This window comes from Melopsittacus undulatus, chromosome 10 (assembly GCF_012275295.1).
Source record: "Melopsittacus undulatus isolate bMelUnd1 chromosome 10, bMelUnd1.mat.Z, whole genome shotgun sequence".
Lineage (NCBI taxonomy): Eukaryota > Metazoa > Chordata > Aves > Psittaciformes > Psittaculidae > Melopsittacus > Melopsittacus undulatus.
This window is the reverse complement of record NC_047536.1, coordinates 7,147,947-7,168,369: the sequence shown is the minus strand read 5'-3', so window position 1 is coordinate 7,168,369 and position 20,423 is coordinate 7,147,947. Positions and strand designations below refer to the sequence as shown.

Genomic DNA, 20,423 nt, shown 5'->3' with positions numbered 1-20,423 from the left:
GAGTAAAGCAAGAACTGCAGAGTCAGGCCAAATTGATAGAAATCAATGAAAAATTAGCAGTAAGAACCAGAGGAAACAGTGCAGATACGATGAAGAGAGGTTTGCACCTTAGCTGATGTTCAATGAAAAGAAGCTCATGAATGCATTTCAACTTTCACACATTCATTTTTTTGTTTGCAGGTATTACCCAACATCGCTGTGGTCAAACTGCAAGTAGGAAATATGACAGGAAAATTGATGAAAGTCACAAGGGCTGACTTTATTCCAGGAGACTATCACTCCCTAGATTCATCCTATAATTAGTAATAAAAAAGGGCTGTTACCCAGATGTGGAATGACCTCCCAGACATGCTGGGCCCAACAATGTGGATCCAACTTAAACTAGACACTGGGAAAGGAACAAATTCTGTTATGGTTTACCATCCCACAGTAAAAGGATACACTACCATCACAAAACAGTCAAGAGGGGAGAACCTAACAACTAGAATATTGCACAAGGAGAAAAAACCTAAAGGCCACAGTTCTCAAGAAAATGTTATGTAATTCTTTATACAAAACAAGGGCACGCTGCAAGAGTGGCATATACCAATTACATTAAAATCTCAGATGCACCTTTCTAAGACAAATTTAAATAAGCTGCAGGTTATATAGCGGGCATTACAAACCAAATGAATGTTTGAAATTCAACACCATCTATATGTTTCATAGAATTGATATTACTGACATTTCCAGAGCAGATTGGTGATTCTGTTAACATAAGAAGGAAGCTGTAAGTGGCATATTTAAGATAGAAGTGTATATTTTTCCTCTTTAAAGACCCACAAGACCTGTATCAAGTAGGACTGCATTAAATCACAGAAATGCCGATTTACAAAACCCCATCCATAAGCTACCTTCAAATATCTTTCTTAGTTAAGCTTTCACTTACCTCTTACTTACAAAAGGAAGGTGAAGGGAAAATTCAAGTACATATTCTAGTTATACAGCACATAAAACAGCAGTAACAGCATGTGATTCCTCTTATTACAAAATGACATAGTATATATCCAAAGATAGCCATGCACACTGGCATTTTTTTCTAGATCTTCAAAATTAAGCAAGTTCCTCCAACCTACAAATATATACAGATATACATACAAAACTACTTTATCTCTTCTCTATTCTGAGTTTGGAAGATACATCAATATATCAACATTCAGAACAAATTTAACTAAAAGCTACTTGTTTTATTCATTCTCTATAAATTTCTCACTGCTTTTACTACAGCTGTCTTTCCTTGGCTCCAAAACTTTCAAGTATCAGTTCATCCATAATCCATTTATTAAAGAGAGATGACCACAGGACTGAAGAGACCCTATTTTTTCCATAGTACCTGATAGCACTGTTCCAGACTTTGCCCTGGATCCTAGAAGAAGTTACAGGAACCATCATTTAACTTTACCTTCCATTACAAGAGGTCAGACTGCCATGTTTTGTTATTTGTCTTGATTACTGTTCAGTTATTTGGAGTAAGTTCTAAAAGGAACAGAAAAATCTGAAGCTGGACAATTGCTTCCTTTCACTACCACCTCACTGGTTTCCAATTTCCTAGTGTGTGGCAGTCTGCATCCCAGGGTTGAAAACTTCAAAGCCAGCATGTTTCTTCTCTTCTGCCTCCCTACACACAGAGATGTGCCTGCTTAACTATTAACCCCTTTTCTGTCTTTTCCTTTGTATAAAGACATTGTTCTTGTATTTGTAATCCTTCTCACAGACCTTATGCATAGAACATTGCAAATTGCTGTTCAACACCCCCCTTAGGGTGATGAAAGTGAGAAACCTCCTCAAAAAAGGAAAGGTTATCTTAGTGTTAGCAGTAAAAGACCCACAAATCTAATAACCATGGACTTTATTTGGAGAAAAGAATAGAAAACGTCCTGATTATTACCAACTTCTGCAAAGTAGGTTCAGCTTTCGGCACAGAAGACAAACATATGTGATGAACTGCCCCGATACTAGCCTTCCACTCCTCCCCCAGGAGACACTGATCTTCAAAAATAATAGATGGAAAGCTGCATTTAAAACCACCCTCAACAATTCCCACCCACAGGCCCAGTGAGTAATAACAAAAATAAGCACAGCCTGCAAAGTGTCTTCTGCTACACTAAGAAACACTGACCCCAAGAATTACCAGTTCACAGTTTATTACCAGGGTAGTCAAGGATTGTTTAAGTCTGGCAGTTAAAAAAAAAAAAAAAAGAGAAAGTAAATCAGTCTTTGTCCAGCTAATTGGTCAACAGATCTTTATTGAAATACCAATTTAGCCCCTAAATCCTGCTTCTTGCAGAGCAAGAAGGCTGCCATCATAGATACGCCATCACAGATGGCACTCAACATTTGTCTCCTTGCTTCTTTCTTCATGAGGAGTATAATGGAAATACCCAACAAGAGAAATAGGGAGAATCAAAGGAGTTCATCAACATGGGACAGAAGGGGCTGCTTGATGGGTAACACAAAATTGAGTTGCTTCAATTTTTTTGGCTATTTCTCTTTTATATTCTGCTTCTGTGACATACTGATGAAAAAAAAAAAAGCAAAAGCCAAAAAAGGCACAAAAAACTGATTTGTTATAGTTTAAATAAAATATTTATAAATGACTCGGCAAAATATTTCAGTGAGCCATGAAGAAGATTCTTGACCTTCCACAATACTCTTGATAGTAGTTTAAACCTTCTGCCTTTCATACACATTGGGATCTTTTTCCATGTTTCTCTGTCGATGACTTCACACAAGTCAATCATCTTTTAAAGAACATTTTTCCACCATGTTTTAGTGCTTTTTTCTATAGTATTGTGTTTCTTCAAAAACCAAATGAAAACTGATCAATCATTTCTCCTTGCAAGCCAATTTGAGTAATATACTTCTCTCCCAGGCAGGACAAAACATTTCAAAACTAATGTTAAACTTGTGTTAGAATGGTGTTCTGCACACATCTGAATATGATACTATTAAAAACTTTCAAGGTTTGTGGTTATAGCTTTTGTTTATTCGTGGGTTAAACTGGTTTATATAATTTACTTACTTTCCTAAGTCTAGCAAATTGCCTGCTGTTAACTTCACAATTGTTATACTTCATTCTCTCTTCTCTCCAAGCTCAGATTTTACCACAGTGCTTCTTGTAAATATCTGATCATGACTTCACCTGGGATCCTATTCTGTTGGTAGAAATGATGTTGTGTTATTCTTACCAAATGGAAGTGATCCTAAATAAGCTTAAAACATGGGCTTCCAAAGCCATAACATGTAGATTGAAATATCTTCCATGGTTACTTCGGACACACTCTCACTTTATCACTTACTGTCTGTTCCTATATTCTAAGGTTTTGTAACTAAATATATCAAAATGGAGAATTTCAAATATAAATAGTCATTGTTTATACAGCATATCAAGCTCTTTGGAACGCTATGCACACATGTTTTTGCAAAGGAGGTATCAAATTCCAGTATCTATCAAAAATCTGTCTGGATGCTGAGTAACTCTATATTCAATTCCACTCAGATTTTAACATTATGTTCTAACTTCCTGTTATGAAATACAAGTTTCAAAAATATATTTCAAGAATATATTCTCAATTTATTATTGAAGAATACATAAGTAAATAAAAAATCTGGAAACAGATATCCCTAATATAATACAGATATATTGCACTAAAACCTGAAGATCAGTAGCAACTCAGAGGGTAGTCTCAATGAACATTCGCCTGTAACATAAGTAGATGAGAAGTAAGTAAGTAAAATGCTACAAGACTGCCTTCAACACACCACTTATTTACTGTAATTAACAGCAACAGTAGCAAAGTCTTTCTGTCCTCAATAGATCCAATCCCAGTGTCATTTATAAAAGACAAATTGCCAATGTTGCAAACACACCTCACCTCACAGACTGCCTCTCCTTAAAATGATTTTAAAAAGAAAACCTTACCTCTCCCATAAATATTAGTCTCAACACACCCAATGTTGGCCATGGAACACACCTCAGACAATCGCTTACTCTGACATGAGCATTAAAAACAACAAAACAGCAAAACCTCATGTCAGCATGTCTGCAAAAGGAATGACTGACACCAGAAACTCCAGCCACAAATACAAATCAACATAAAACCTACACAGTTCAAGGCAGGAAGCTTCTTTCTCGCAGAAAAAGATATACAACGTAAATATTAACTCCAACAAAAACAGTCACCCTTACAATTCTGATCTCAGTGAATTTGACCCATGGGACACTCATTTCAACTAGAACCACTCAGGTTTAAAAACACTTCATCATTTCATAAAAATAAGGAAGCATGAAGTGATGCTTTCAAATAACCACAGCACATGCATATCAAAAATTTTCTCACAAAAGTATTCTTGCAGAAGATGATTGGTAAAATCAGTAAGATCTCAAACATGCAACCACAATGTTCATGATATCTGTCCAATAACCACTAGAATCACTTGACTGTAGCAGAGATATATCCTGGAAAGCAAAGTGGTAGAGATCTCAAACACACACTGTAAGCAAGGCTGAAATTGTAAGGTATAGTGTACAGGTTAATATATGCAAATTGCTAAATTTATGTAGTCTTCCTTAATGTATGCACCACAGTATCTGGTAAACGTACTAGATAAAAACAACATTCATCCCTCAATAGTTTTAAAAAATAAAGTAAAAATCTGTTAAGCTCTAACCTGAAACAAAAGAAAAGAATCACTGTTAATAATGACATTACTGTCTCCCATTTCAGGCCACAATATAGGCTCTCTATTGCCAAAAAATATTACTCTGAGGCCATTTTTTACAATCTAATATAATCCTCTAATACAATTCCTCTCAGGTCCCCTTATTCAAGATTCTGCTTTTCTACCTTCTCAAATCAAGCTTTCCCTCCTTGACAACCTGCTTTTTAACAAGGCCTAAGGAAATAAAAAACAGCAAATAAATAAATGTGATCTTGCTATATGTCTACACAGAGAAAACTGTCTGCTGGGTTTTAATGGCTGTTGTTACTTAAGCCCAACTGTATTTTTTCTTATCTTAAATGTAATAAAAAAGGTAAGGAAATGTTAAGAACATATTTTTGAGGCACAAAAATTGGGGGGGGGGGGGGAAGAGGGAAATAAAAATTTAAGGTAAAAATTGAAGCCAGACAAAACCAATTCAATTTGGCTGTTCTGCTGATATGTTACAACACCATTCTCCTGATCTGCCCATCAGATATACAGAATTCTTTTTTCAATTTGTGAAAAACAGTCTGATTTCAAGCTTGAGTAAGCAGTCTGTCATTTATCATCAGAGCTATGAAGGAGCATCAACTTATGTATTAACAATGCATTCATAATAATCAATAAAAATCTATTTAATATTCAGTTCCCCATTGGCTAATGAAATGCAGATATTGGTTCATCCCTTTATTTTGCAATTAAGGCTACCAGACACAGTTCCTTCCCATTTAAGATATCATTCAAAATAAACAAATATAATGAAGTCACGTATTTATGATGCAGAACTCCTGCTGTGCATTTCTCACCCTTTCCTTTTCTCTCAAAACAGGATGAGACTTACCACCTTTCCAATGAAACCACAGTAGTTCTTCAAGAGTTACCTAAATCATCAATTTCAGCTCACAAGTATTTGCACTACTGAAAGTTTTGACTCATATTGGACCCAAACCTCAGTGTGGTTTCATAGAATCATAGAATGGTTAGGGTTGGAAAGGACCTTAAGATCATCTAGTTCCAACCCCCCTGCTATGGGCAGGGACACCTCACACTAAACCATATCACCCAAGACTTCATCCAGCCTGGCCTTGAACACTGCCAGGGATGGAACATTCACAACTTCCCTGGGCAACCCATTCCAGTGCCTCACCACCCTAACAGTAAAGAATTTCTTCCTTAGATCCAGTCTAAACCTCTGCTGTTTAAGTTTCAACCCATTACCCCTTGTCCTATCACTACAGTTCCTAATGAATAGTCCCTCTCCAGCATCCCTGTAGGCCACCTTCAGATACTGGAAGGCTGCTATGAGGTCTCCACGCAGCCTTCTCTTCTCCAGGCTGAACAGCCCCAACTTTCTCAGCCTGTCTTCATACGGGAGGTGCTCCAGTCCCCTGATCATCCTCATGGCCTCCTCTGGACTTGTTCCAACAGTTCCATTTCAATACATTATTTCTCATATTACATCCTGCAGTCCTGAATACTAAATTTCAAAATGGCATTGATAGACACAGGCTTCACACCAGCCCAAAACAAAGACAAGTTTCTTTTGACAGCAAATCTCTCCCTAAGCACAGAATTCTGAGAATCATTTTTCAAAAGCCAAACAGCAATTTTACTGAGTTACAAACAGCCACAAATACACAGGGATTCACTTCTAAGATGGTGACGCAAGAGGGGTGGTTGTATGCTGTTCACCAAGAAAGGCACAGCAAATATGGACAGAAAAGGAAAAACAAACCAACCTGAAGAGCTGTGTTATCTTACTACACAGAACCTGAAGAAAGTGGCAATATTAATCTTCACAGCTAAACAATTATTTTAGTTCCTACCACCTACAAAGATAAAAAGGTTGTGTATATTGCAGTCAATATATTATTTAACTATAATGATATGATATCCAATTAAAAAAAAACAAACAAGCATTTTCCAATTTAATTTCCAAACAGATACTGAAAGGAACAAATACAAACTATTTAAAATTACAAAAGAATAGTAGTTTTGCCTACCATGCTCCATCTGAAAATATTCTTTGGTATGAATTACTTAATGAGAAAACACATCTGCACATTTTTGTTTACAAAGACATTAACCTGAGATAATCTAACTTGCCTAAAATATGAGGTACTTCCTTACAAAAACAACTGCTTCCCCATAAAACCGATTAAACCAAAACCTTTCTGTAACTTTACTAAAGAATTGCTGCCTTCATGCATTTACAAAACTTATCTAGTCAACATATTATTGTGTCATACATGTCTATCTCCACGGTGTCAAATGCTACGAATCAAAAGCTCATACATCACTGCATTCTCAAAGAGTCAAAATTTAATTCTACACTTAAGACTCTGCATTACTATCTACTTTACCCAATGATTTTATGGTTCAGAACAAAAAGGTTCCTTTTTATTCATTTCACTGAAAGCAAAAAAGGACGCCAGAACGATATTGAAGTAAACTGATGTCTTCCATTTATCAACAGGCAAAGTTTGGCCCTAGCAGGAACCACACGAGCCTCCTAATGCTGCCTCACTGGTGCATTTAGTTATGGTACAGACACAAGACTAAGAATAAAAAGGTACGCTATTCCTATGATTGAACTCATCAGCTTTTAAATATCCTTATATCAAAGCTGTCAGCAAGTTCTTATGATTTTCTGGCCGATAAAAACTACAAAACACATCCATTCACTTCAAAAGACCACCTGCACAGCAACAATTTTGGCGACTACTATCCTGTCCCTATTCACATTTAGTGTCTGAGACATTATAGTAGGCATCTTGTATGGCATTTGAAGTCATCTAGGTACCTACAAATCTTCTGTGAAAACCAGGCAGAAATAGCCTCAGTAGAAAAATCAGCATCAGATTTACATATCTTAAGACTTCAAAACAAGTCTCGGGTGGGACTTGAGCTCACAAAAGCATTCTGTAAAGCCTATGCACAGAGGTGGGTACATTTAAGTGCATTTTTGAATGCAGTCAGTTAAATTGAATTATTATGGATTTCTCTGTAAGTGGTCACTTGTCTCACATAATAGCAGATTAATGAAATCTGTATTCATTTCTAGGCATTTACAGTAACAAGAATGATTATAGTTAAGAGTCTCCTGGCATTTCCATTACAAATCTATTTTTCGGGGACTTATACATTCAGGTATAATAATATATTTTGGACTGAAATTTGATAAAAAAGCTCTCAGCTATGCTTAACTCAGTAAATGATCCTACACCTTTGAAAGGCTTCCTTTAGAACTGAAAAAGAGAGTAATTTTGCAAGTTATTTTTCTATCTACTGAAGTTGTTAGCATTTTACTCTGAGCACCCTCAGGTGGCATATATTACCTTAGTGATGGAATTCTTAAAAACATCTCAGATCACAAGACATCCGTGAAAAAGAGCAACAGGACAGTATAATGGATTAAACAGCCACATACATTTTAGGAAAATTTCAGACTGATTAGAAGGTTTCTCTGATCATTTCCAGACTTATCTGATTAGTGAAACAATGATGCAATCAATTGTAAAACGATGCTTTTCATTTGTAAGTAACATGCGTGTTTGTTTAATCCTATTTCCTTCTTCCCTGTATATTATCTGAAAAGAATACATCACCTTGTAATAAGGAATAATCAGAGAGTTATCCTCCTACATTATTTAATTTAGAAACTCAGTCTACTGGGCCTTCAAACTAATTTTTATACTTCAATTTTATTACTCCTTCAGTGCACATCTTGTCAGACATGGATTCACATTGTTACTGTGACACCCTTGAGGGAGCACAACAGAGCCTACTGGGTCAGCATTCCTTGAGAGAGAAAAAATTTCCACAACATTCTACAACTTCTTTGGAACTGCAGTGTCTATTCACTCAAAACTACACTTCATAACAGAAACAAATGTGGATTACACAATGGACCATAATGACATCTGGACTACTAGGTAATAACTTCTGCAAATAGCACTTATTTACCCTTATGGACCATAAGGAATTAACAATATTTCACTACTTTCACAAAATGGATGCAATAAAGTATGCATTTTATTTATAAAATACCTTTTCAAAGGCGTACACAGAGAACAAAGAAGTTTGAATGCTAATTTTACTCAGTAAATTTTACTCTTCAGAGCAGAAAGAATCTCTGTTCTAAGTATTAAAAACACAATTTAAACTTCCATAAAAAAATAAATTCATTTACAACAGCAATTAGGACTAGATTTTCTAAATGGTTCTGCATCCATGACAGTGATTAGTTTTTCAAAATGCTTCAGTATCTTACTCAGATACTTAACTTTAGTAGGCAGTTCTCACCAAGAAAAAATGCCTTCTGATCCTTGAAAGCAATAGGAACTTGTGCCTACTTCACAGCCATATGCAATGGAAGAAATTAAATGAGAATCACTTCCAAAAAAAGATAAATCACAAAAAACCCAGTTCTCAGACACCCAAGTATAAGAAAAGTCTCTTAACTTTTCTGGAAGACTTTCTTCTCATCTCAAATGTGTTTAGCATCACCTTTACCTAACTCTACACTTTCTGTACATTTTTCTCCTAGGGTCATATTTAGAAAAACAACCAACCAGGTTTTTAACCAAAGCAAAACCACAACAACAACGAAAAACAACAAAACAAACAAACCCACAAAAAAACCCCACACCACCACCAAAAAACACCCATCAAAACCAAAAAACAAACAAAGCAACACACTACAGCAATTTGCACATTAGAGCCCTTCACCCTATGTCAATCCAAAACAACTTTTCAAGAGAACTGTCTGGGAAAACTTTTCTCTGGGAAAAGTTACATTCACAAGTTTCTGCCCTTTTGACTATTTAGTTTCCTAGTTCTTAAGATATGCAGTTCTATTCAGGATGAAGCTGTTCCAGGTGAGCAGGCAGAGAAGACAGGTTGTTCCTACCTAAGCCCATTCAGACTGTTTTTTTTTAAATCTCATGAAAAAATAGATAAAACTGATATGCTTAAATCATATCTAACAGTAGCAAGTCATGGCTACTCCTCCTACAGAGAAGAAAGTAAAGGATACATTGGCAGCCTTTCATAGGTTATTTCAGAACATGGAAGACCACTGCTCCTGGTCCTCTGCAAGCTGAATACTTCCACTCACAACCACGAGTGGCTAGTAAGCTATATAGAAAAAAAAGGTGCACCATAGGAAAGAGACATTCAAGAGCAGCAAGCAAGACACAACTGTGGAGGAAAAATCTGGGGTTTATCCCATTTTCACAGAATTGCTTAGTTAACAGAAATTCCTCTTTATTACAGAAGGAAAGCAAGAGGAAATGGTCCAGAGATCAGGCACTGGAACAAAGACTTTCCACTTCAAGCAGATGAATTTTCTAATATTCATTCATTAGGGTAATTTATTATATTTACTCCTGTCCAAAGTCAAACTTGCTGTATTTTTTTCCTTTTATTTTTTTGAGATTTATAGAGCTGAATTTGCCTTTCGGCACAATCACAGTGAACCAGTAGTTTGTCTATAAGAAAATCAGTGGACATACTCTGAACTGCTACTGTATCTGCTACAACAGCACATACTTGAAATGCAAAATGCATCTTGCTGAAGGGTTTCTTTTTTTTTCTTCACATAGTTAAATTCTTATTACCTCAAAACTAACAAATTAATCACTCCTGTCAGTATTTACAGAATAAAAATTAATAGGAGTTAACCTTGATAGAGATATTCAAAAAGCAGCTGAAAATAAATAGAAATCATCCCCTTGTTCTTTAAGTCTGGGAACATGGGAAAAGCTCATATTCTAAATGCTTTATCTGGCCTGCAGTAGCCTATGTTAAATATGACCTACAAAATCTATATTCAGTTGCATACATTTCAACTTCCTGAATGTTAATTGTCTTTTCATATTTAGAACAGAAATTTTAGTTTTGATTGGGAGGTAATTACATACTTACTTGTAAAACCCATACAGAAAAAGATATATGCAGTAGATGTGATTCCAAGGCTGGAGAATCTTTGCATTGATTAGCTAGTTTGAAAATACTTAGCCAGACAATTTGCATGCAAAGATCTTCCTAGGCAAAACCTATAAACAGAGAGCACTGCTTCTTCACAACCTGGTTTTCATCCAGTTAAGACTAACTGAATATGCCCACTATGTCACTATTCCTATAAGGCTTGTGTTATTTCAGCCATGATATATCTGTTGCAGACAGCACTGCTGTCAAGAAACATGAGCTGGGTGGGAATCTCTGTAGAAGCATAGTAAGAGGAGTAATTAACAACAAAGCATCAAGGCTGCTCCTGTCCTGTTTACTTTTTTGACAACCCACAGTGTGCCTGCAACTTTAATATTATGCACATTCATTTATTGTTCAATTACAGATTGGATCCACCCATAGTAGACATTTTTTCAGTATTAATAACTCTAGTCATTTGACTATTTCTGAAGTTAACTCTAAAGACAACCAAGATGATTTCTTCCATTACACAGTTACAGAAGGTACTTTTTCAGAAGTTACCTCATGGATGAACACCCTCCTTTGAAATGAAGGGACTAAATCTTTCTTACCTAATTCATGCAAGCACTCGAAGAGACCTACAGCATTAACCACTAAAAGTCTACAAGAAATCTGGATAACTTCTAGAAAAATGAAAGAATTATCACTATATAAGTCTGTGCTTCGACACTGTGGAACAGTAAAGATTGTACTATAAAACTTGCAGAGAACTGCACCAGATATGAGGACAAAAAAAGGAAGAAGGAATAATAAGGATTTATTCATGCTGCACTGACAGACTTTAGAGTCACTAAGAAGCAAAATATGACCATTGGAACAGCTTAAACTTGTAACAAGTTTGTAGAGCACAAGGTAAAAATCTTTCATTCTACTACATGGCTCATCTACAATGATTTTATGTGATTTTTCAATAGAGAAGTTATGAAATAAACCAGGCTATAGTAGGAGCTAACAGAGTACATTTCATGCTCATTCCCATGCTTTAGCACTGCCCATGAAACATATTAAACATAAGTATATCTTCTGTTCAATGGCAGGAGCCAAATTATTTAAATATTTATAGGGCAAGGGTTTCTAAAAACAAGGCAGCACTAATGATTAATTCAGCTACACAAACCACCTCCAAGGCAATCTCTAAAATCACTGACAACCATCCCCTGGTCTACTGAAACAAGCAATCACTTTGAAGCATCAGACTTTGAAGCATCTGGACCACCAAAGAAACAAGATTTTCTACTGATTTAAGTTTTGCAACACTGTAGCACACTGAAAGGGCAATCCAATTAACAAACTATTTGTATTGACCTTAAAAAGAAAAAAGAATTACATCAGGTTTCTAAATATATATAATATAGATACACATATTATAAATATGCATTATTGCTTCAGAACTAGCTTATAAAAGCAGCTGCAAACTCACTACATTCCTTCATGTATGTTCTAGATAAATAGTTTCACTTTGGTCCCCAAGAATAATCATGGTACTTGAATATGAGAGTTCCTATTTATTTTTTATGTACCTTACAGCTAAGAAAAGAAAATGCCGCAATTAGAGACATGTAGTAACAAGAATTGGAAATCCATACTAATGTAATACACGCCAGTTCAAAAGAAAAGGTCTTGTGATTTTATCCCAGCCAAAAACTGAAGGAACAGGTGATACAAGGATTGCAGTAAAAGAAGTTCTGACTTCTGAGATACGCATCACCTGCTCTGCATTCACAGGAGTATCTGTAGACACTTCAGGATGAGTCAGAAATGTATAAGAATGATAATTTGGCAAGAGCCAAATCCAAACTGTCTGCTGAGGAATGCAGTTTTGTGTGAAGAAACATATGCATCTACGAAACAGGGGAAATAATAAACCCAACAGTGTCTAGCAGCAAGAAATATTTAGGATTATCAAACCGGTAACTTTCTGATATTTCTAATATTTAATTTTCAATGTATTATTAGTCCAGTCCTCTACTTATTCTCTCTATGAATTGTGTACAGCTATATGTACAACTCAAATAGATTGACAGAAGAAAATCTTGTTGATAGAAACCATTTTCTACACCTTTTTCTGTACCAGTGTCTATAGGATCCTTTTCCCTGTTTTATGCTTTCCCCTACCCATAACTTTTTGGAAGAGTTTTCTGCTTTGGAACAGCTCCACCCTATTTCCTTACCACTTAACTCCCATTCCACAAGCCCTTCGCTTTACACACATAAGGATAATTGCTGCAACTTGAGAGGCAGCCACACAAGATTATGTTGTTCTCATAATCTAAACATGTCTGTTGAGCTTTGTTAATGCCCCCTACTGAAAATAGCTTAAGAAAACGTCAGAGATTTTAAGAAAACCAGTAGTGAGTCTCATCAAAAGCATCTGAAACTCAGAGAGGTCTATTAGCAAATTATAGCTGTGCCTGTACTTTTTTGGACTGAGAATATTCTGACCTGGGAGTATTATACAGTATTTTATGCAACTTTGGCATATCTCAAATATAGAAATGAAATATAATATTAAAATCTCTATATTTTTTTAGAGCTTTGAGGTTACTACATTCTGTTGTGTAAAACTTGGCACAGACTAACAAGTAAACCTTTCCCTGATAGATGATAACAGCTCCTCTGTTTCTCCAACTCCCACTTGATGGAAGGATTATGCACTCAATCAACCCTAATGGCTCCCACTAAGACAAACCAATCTATTGTATCTGTTTAACTCCATGTCCACATGCCAAAATCTGTAAAGCGATAAGCAAGCAAATACTTTAAATTAAATACACTGTTCAAATTCCTCTCTGTAGACCCCGAACTACCACAGTATGAATAGTTATATTTATTTAAACATGCAAAACTTTTACCTCAAAATGTGTATATTTCCTGGGTTTAAAAAAAAAAAACATTTTTCTCTCTTTTCAAGACATCCTGTGCTATAATCCCAGAATAGCCACAGACCAAGAAGGGGAAAAAGAGAAAATAAAAAAAATAGAATAAAAAGAGCAATGAAAAAGTGTTGACCTATTTAATAGGGAATAAGCCAAGATGCTGAAAGTCACCACATGACCAACATTATCCATAGAAATCCTCATGTCTTATCTAGATAGATCAAATGCACAACATGTTAAGCAGAATCTTCAGTGGTGTCTAGGGAAGCAAATGTACTTGTGTTTTTCTCAATGAACTTGTACCAATTTTTTAAAACAGAGGAAGGGAACTGATGGGAGGAAAGGGAGAAAATAAGAATGGAGAAGAGTCTAAGCTGCTGTGCTGTCCAGGGTTGTACTTCAGTAATTAAATAAGGAGATGACAATGTGGAAATGTGACAGCCCAGCTAGCAGTAGTTATCTAGAGGAGAAAAAATAAAATTAAAAAAAAAAAGGAAAAAAGTAACTATGAAACCCTCTGAAACTATCATTTTTTTTTTCAATGAATTATTTCCATAATAGTAAGTATTAAGGAAAAAATGCTAAGAATAAAATTCAAGTACAGTAAGAAACACCTGAAAATTATCTTAAGAACATTGCATTAGACTTGCTGCAATATAGCTAATCTTATGTAAGACCAAATTCATTAGCCCAAGAAAACCATTTCAGTAGCTTTCATGCCCCTCCATGTTTTGTTTTCCATTGTTATATGAATAAGGAAAACCTTAAGAAAATCTACAGTATCACTAGCACAAAGCATACAGTCAACACTACTGCAGGGCCTGGTCCAGAGAGGTAGGTGAAATTAGCCATAGTCATTATTGTACTGCATAACATTATTACTACATGGATATTTTTATTTTGCAAAATGCAAAAAAATAAGTCCAGTCATGACACTTGTCAGCAGCTACATGTGCCTAATGCTCTCACTTTTCTTAGAGCCATTCAGTATACCCCCCAGAGCTCAAAAGACTTATATTCAGAAGCACCAGTACTTAGAAATCATTTTTGAAAACTCAGATATATGATAGTTCAAGTTTCCAACTACAAAAGGTTAAACATCTTATAGCTTCAACTTATTTGGAAGGCAGCTGTAAAGCCTCTTACACTATGAGTTTGTCATGACATGAAGTACCTATCATCTCTTTAAGAATACAAAGTCAACAATAATATTATTGAGCATCCTAAACACACATTCATTTTCTATAACAGTAAATCTAAATTCTCCTGTTCAGCAAAGTAAAATGTTTATGATTTACTTCATGACACTGGAGACAGGCCTTCTGCTTGCAGAGCAGCAAAAAATGTATATGGCAGTTGGAATATGCCAAGGCTGGAAGAGAAATGCAAGGACGATAATATTCAAGTTTGTTAACACTGGAGTTAACAAAAACAATTGGAAGCCAACTAACTATGATTATTTAGCCTTCCTCTCAAGGCAAGATGTGATCTCACTAATGTTAATACATTATCCCAGGCAATGATTTGCCTTCATCTCAAGTCAGTGGTGTTTGCCATGACTACAGGCAAAGCAACAGCAAGCCCATGGCTCAGAAAAGTAGGTCCATAAACTCAAAACGTTCTTTCTGTGTCTCTTATTATCTCAGAAAGCTTCGCATCACCTAGTATTCCATGGCATTCCTCCTGGTTTCTACCCCAAATTCTGACGACTTTGCAAGTCAAAGTCAAGACCTTGCAAGTAGACAACAAAATACTTGATAGACACATTTCTTTCAGGCCTGTCAGGGTATGTTAGTACTTGTTAGGCTATACAGACCATTGTAAAATTAACTGTTACGTGTTACATTTTGCAGACAAGCAGATGGAGGAAAACTTGCTTTGAAATCTCTTCTGACACTAGAAGTTAAAAAAAAGCCAAATCTACAACAACAAAAAAAAAACCAACCAAAAAACCCCCACCAAAAACTATGTAAAATGAATGCCTGGTTTCCAGAAATAAGTAGCTTAAGAGTAAAATAAGGCCAGAGCTGAAACGCTTTAGGCAAATGCATGGGACAAAATTGCCTATACATTTCCTCCTCCCTCCCCCTGGAGTTCTGCAGATAGCCTGAAAAGACCTTTCACGCAAAGGTCGCATTTCATTATAGAAACACAATAAATTGACTACAGAACACTAAATATAATACACGTTTTTGGTTTTTTTAGTAAGTTTGTAAGTGTCAGATCACAGTATTTTGGTGCACTCTCACCTTTAATTGGAGACCAACATTCTAGAAATCATTAAAAGAAAAGACTCACAAGTATTTTCACAATCTTTTCACAAGAGAAGAAAACATTTGGCACCACCTTCCAGTTTCAAAGAGATGTGAGGATATAACACTGACCTAGTAGATGGCAGTTCCATCAATCCAGCAAGAAAACCCTCACCATTCCCACGCTGCTCATGGCTGTCTAATAAATAACCCAATACATCCTTATCTCTGCTACCCATAGCTCTTTTAATGAAAAGCAAGTGGTTTAAAATACAATGCCATCTTTTTTCCTTGCATTTAAAGCTCCTGAAGGTAGATAACTAAATTACAAGATTAGCAAAACAGTTTGGAAGCCCACTGTGGCCACCTGGAAATATTTTGCAAGTAATTTTGCTCAAGGTAAAATTATTCAGTATTTTCCTGGTATCTTGAAGAAGAAAAGTACCAAGCTTTCTCACCAAGACCTCCCAGTCTCACAATACAGTCACTAGTAATGCCACCCTCAAATGAGGCCAAAGGCTATACTTCACATTATGAGAAAACTCCTTTATTTCATACAGTTCATCCAGTTTGAGACCAGATGTTTGCCAACTCATTCAGTGCAACATGTGTGAGAACCCAAAGATGCTACTGAGGAATTAAACAAAATATTTTAGTAGTAACATAATATTAGTACAACCAATAACTTTTAAAATATTATATTCAAATGCTTCCTTGCAGCTTCAGCACTATCCTTATAACCATATTTGTATTTAAAAGATGCTTCCTTAGGTGTTCAAGAATAGAGTTTGCGTCAAGCAACAAGCTTCTATCACTAGTAACAAATATTTCACAAAACCACGTTTATTTTTATCACTTGCTGCTGCCATGTTTCAGTGTCTTTATTTTGTCCTTCTTGTTTAAAGCCTTAGAACACAAGGCCAAATTCTGTGTCCTTAAGCAAGAAAAAACTTCAAAACTTGATCCCAAACATCTCCAAGTAATAATAATAATAAAAAAGAGGAAATGTTAGAAAGTTTAGGGTAAGCCAGGAACAGCTTCTTCTACAGCATGGACATGAGACTTCTCCAATTCTCTCCACACTTCATTAGTCTCCCAGGTAACGAGAGTGAAACATAGAAAGCATTGAGTTATTACACTGTGAACAAGTTCAGCCTTTGAGCACAGCCAGTGCAAAACAGTTAAAAGAAACAAACATCTTGAATAACTAAAACTTCTTACATCATTAACTCTGTCACAACCATCCAAAATGTATTTAAGCTACAAAAAAAAACCCCAACTTTTTAATTTTTTTAATCGCAAGTTCATTGCTAAGACAAAACTGCAAATTCTTTTTTCAATATCACAACAGGAACCGAAACCAACAACGGCAGAAGCGGGGCTGCTGCCGCCGCCACCTCCTCTCCGTGTCCCCGCGGCCCCTCGGCGCGGCAGCGCTCCCTGCTAGCGGCGGGGCGCTGTGCAGGCGCGCGGCCGGCAGGGGGCGCCGTTGCTCGCGGCAAAGAGGGCCGAGCCTCGGGAGCGCCGCCGCAGGAGCCGGCCCCGCGGCTCCCACCGCTCCGGCCCCAGCTCCGGCGAGACGGAACCCGGACCCTTCCCCGGCCCGCTCGCCGCTGCTGGCCCCGCGGGAGGCGTCTGATCCAGCCCCGGGCACGAGGCCCCGCCGTGCCCCCGAACGCCAGCGGGCACCGCTCTGCCTTGGCAGGATCGGGGGAAGCGACAGCCGCCCCCTCAAGAGAGCCACCAGCCCCAGCCCTGAAGACTCACCATATTGACTTCCGAGACCATGTCTATGCTGGCGATGTCTATGTTCATGCCCACAGCCACCGGGGGACCTGTAAACCAACGACACGGTCCGCAATGTGATCTCCCGAGAACTTAACTCGTTCTTACCGGAGTTCACAGCGTCCAAACGAAACGGCGTTTGAACGAACCCACGAAGTCAGTAGGAAGGGAGAACGCTCCCCCACCACACACCCCCCGTCCGCCCCGCAGCAGGCACCCACCGAGCAGCGGCACCGGGAACGCGTCCCCCGCCAGCGGGGCCGGGCTTTATGTAACGCGCACACGTGCTGCCGGCGGCCGCCCGGGCCCACGGCGTTGGGACCCCCCCCATCAAACCCCGCAGCGTGGGGACATCCCCCCCCGTCGCCTCCCCCCTCCCGAACCCCGCCGTGGAGCGCGGCCCCGGCCTCCGAGGCTGCCACCCGGGTCCTCATCACCCCCAGCCTCGTTGGAGGGGGTAGCCCGGGGACGGCGACCAGCGAGCTCCAGAGGAGGGGGATGCTGCGGGAGGGGGGGGTGTCGGGCGGGGGTGTCAGGGGACACCCACAGCCAACACGTCCGAAATAAACAAAGTAGTTCGAAGTAGGAGCACGCAGTGGGTTAAATGACATTTTTGTATCAGTTAACAGCACATCTTGGACTCAAAAATAGTAACTGTGATCACAGGCACATTAGGCTGAGAGCAGCAAGCGCTGGGTAAACTTAAGAGATTTGCATCTCGATAAACCCAGTTAGCCAAGGGTTTAATTACAGGTTAATGAAGTATCAGCACACACACAAAATGAGGGACCGATTGCAAATATGCCAGAGATTTAAGTGATCGCATTAAGAGCATCCTGTGCTGAGAAAATTGAGTAACAACGGGCTTAACTTTGGATCAGCTTAAGAAAATGGCAACACACGCGCACCCCAAAGCAACAGCACCCACCACACGTTTTAAACCCCCACACGCCAAAGGTGCCCAGCCCGGAGATGTAATCGCTCCTATTCAAAATAAGGCAAATTACCTCCAAAATCTGGCCTCAAGCGAATGTCATAGCCCTTCAGTAGTCTATCCACGGTCTCTTTTACCAGTGACATATTACTAGGGTCATTGACACTACACAAAAAGAGAGATTAACATTTTATTATTTATTTCTTAGACCCAAGCTGCACATTCCTTTCAGGGGCAGCATACATGCAATTCAAAGTAAAGCAAAAGAGATACCTTCATCACTTACCTCTGTGCACACACCACGGCTATTATTAAAGGGAATGACCAAATCCCGAAGTAACCCTTTTTCCGGACTCTCAGCATCCCTTTAGTTTTTTATATGATTTAGGGTTTCAGTGAAGAGAAGAAGAGATCCAACTTATTCTGGCCAGTGCAGTAATTCTAATGTGAAGCGCATGCGCACGGCGTACCACAACATCAAAAGGAGCAGTGGTTGCTGCTGGAGATGGAGCAAATTTCCTTGCCAAGAAAAAAAAAAAAAAAAAAAGAAAAAATTAAAGGGGAAGAAGGAAATGCATTATTTAAAATAAAAATAATAATAAAAAAGTCATCCACAAGAGGCTCGAGTGTGGTTTTGTTGTCGTTTTTGTTGGAATACGATATAAATCGCAGCAAGAAGAGAAGTTTTAGGAGTTGCAGAGCACAGCGGCTTTGCAGCCTAGTTTAAAAGGGGGGTGAGGGGACGGACGTGGATGAGACAGAGGGGGAACAGGTTAAAAGGGGGATGCACAGCGAGCGCAAGGTGCCGGGGGCAGGTGGGGGCGAACGGAGGAAGCTCAACTTTGTGGTCCCTGGAAAGAGCCGCCCGAGGCGAGGCGAGGCGCGGGCGAAGGAGCCGGCGCTCGCAGCGCTGGCGGGCGGGGGGAGGAGGGGAGATGGGCGCCTACGGTATTTCTCACGGGGGAGAAGAAAAATGATGACGAATATTTTCTCGCACGAAGGGATGAGGCTGCTTCCTTCCTCACTGCGCTCACAGGGACAGAGGCACCGGGATCGGGGGGGTGGGGGGGTAAGGGGGCGCCGGTTCCCGTGGGGCGTTTGTTGGTGCCCGAGGGGCCCCGCTCCCCCCGGCCCAGCCCGGCGGCGCTTCTGCCACATATTGACCGGTGTTTAAGCAACGATGCAAGTTCCTCAGGTAGAGCTAAGCCACGGGGCTGGGGGAGGTGGGGGGCAGAAAAACACTCCCGTGGAAGGCAGTCACGCTCTTAGTGACCATCTAGACCCAGTGCCCACTTACCTTTGTGGGTAAAGCACCCACCCAGGCTTTTCAAAAGCAGCGTAGGATCCAATTAATGCCTCGGGGTAAGCCGGAGACGAGCGGAAAGCTGATTTGGGGATGCTTTGAGTGACATTTAAATCCTGAGCAGAGGAAAAAAAAAATAAAAAGACAAAAAGAAGAAAGAGAAGAAAAAACAAAACCCCGAAAAACAACAACCACCGGAGCTAAATTATTCCTCTCAAATCTGCTTTGTGCTCGTAGCTCCTTTTACACCTCCTCCTCCTCCCGCACATACCCACTCGGCCCCGCGGATCTGTGCTGCTTCGCGGAGCGGATCTGGGCGTGCACACGTCCTCGGCCGGCCCGGGCTGCGCGGGGAAGGGATTTGGAATACTTGGGGCGTCAATTAACAAAAGAAACACTCAACTAGCTGAGCGGGGGGGAATTCACAAACGTGGGGGGGAAGGGGAGGGACAAGGGTGAGGCTGTTGCACAGGGAGCAGGATGGGCTCGAGAGCTCGCTCTCTCCCTGACACTGCTCAGTCTTGCTCACAGGGGGC

The 20,423-nt window shown here is 39.0% G+C and overlaps 1 protein-coding gene across 4 annotated transcripts in view; it reads right to left on the bottom strand.

Annotated features, from left to right (window-relative positions):
• GABRB2 (gamma-aminobutyric acid type A receptor subunit beta2) overlaps positions 1-19,936 on the bottom strand; it is a 156,319-nt gene extending 136,383 nt beyond the window's left edge. For 2 of the 4 annotated variants that reach the window (XM_034066858.1, XM_034066856.1), the window contains exons 1-3: positions 18,871-18,947; positions 18,658-18,749; positions 17,633-17,700 (exon numbers count right to left, since the gene is read on the bottom strand). In XM_034066858.1, the coding sequence (XP_033922749.1) occupies positions 17,633-17,700; positions 18,658-18,749; positions 18,871-18,947 (237 nt within the window). Of the gene's footprint in view, positions 1-17,632; positions 17,701-18,657; positions 18,750-18,870; positions 19,104-19,881 lie in introns of those variants that run through there. The other 2 variants (XM_005144970.4, XM_034066857.1) reach the window with 2 other exon arrangements.
• Between the last annotated feature and the right edge of the window lie 487 nt (positions 19,937-20,423).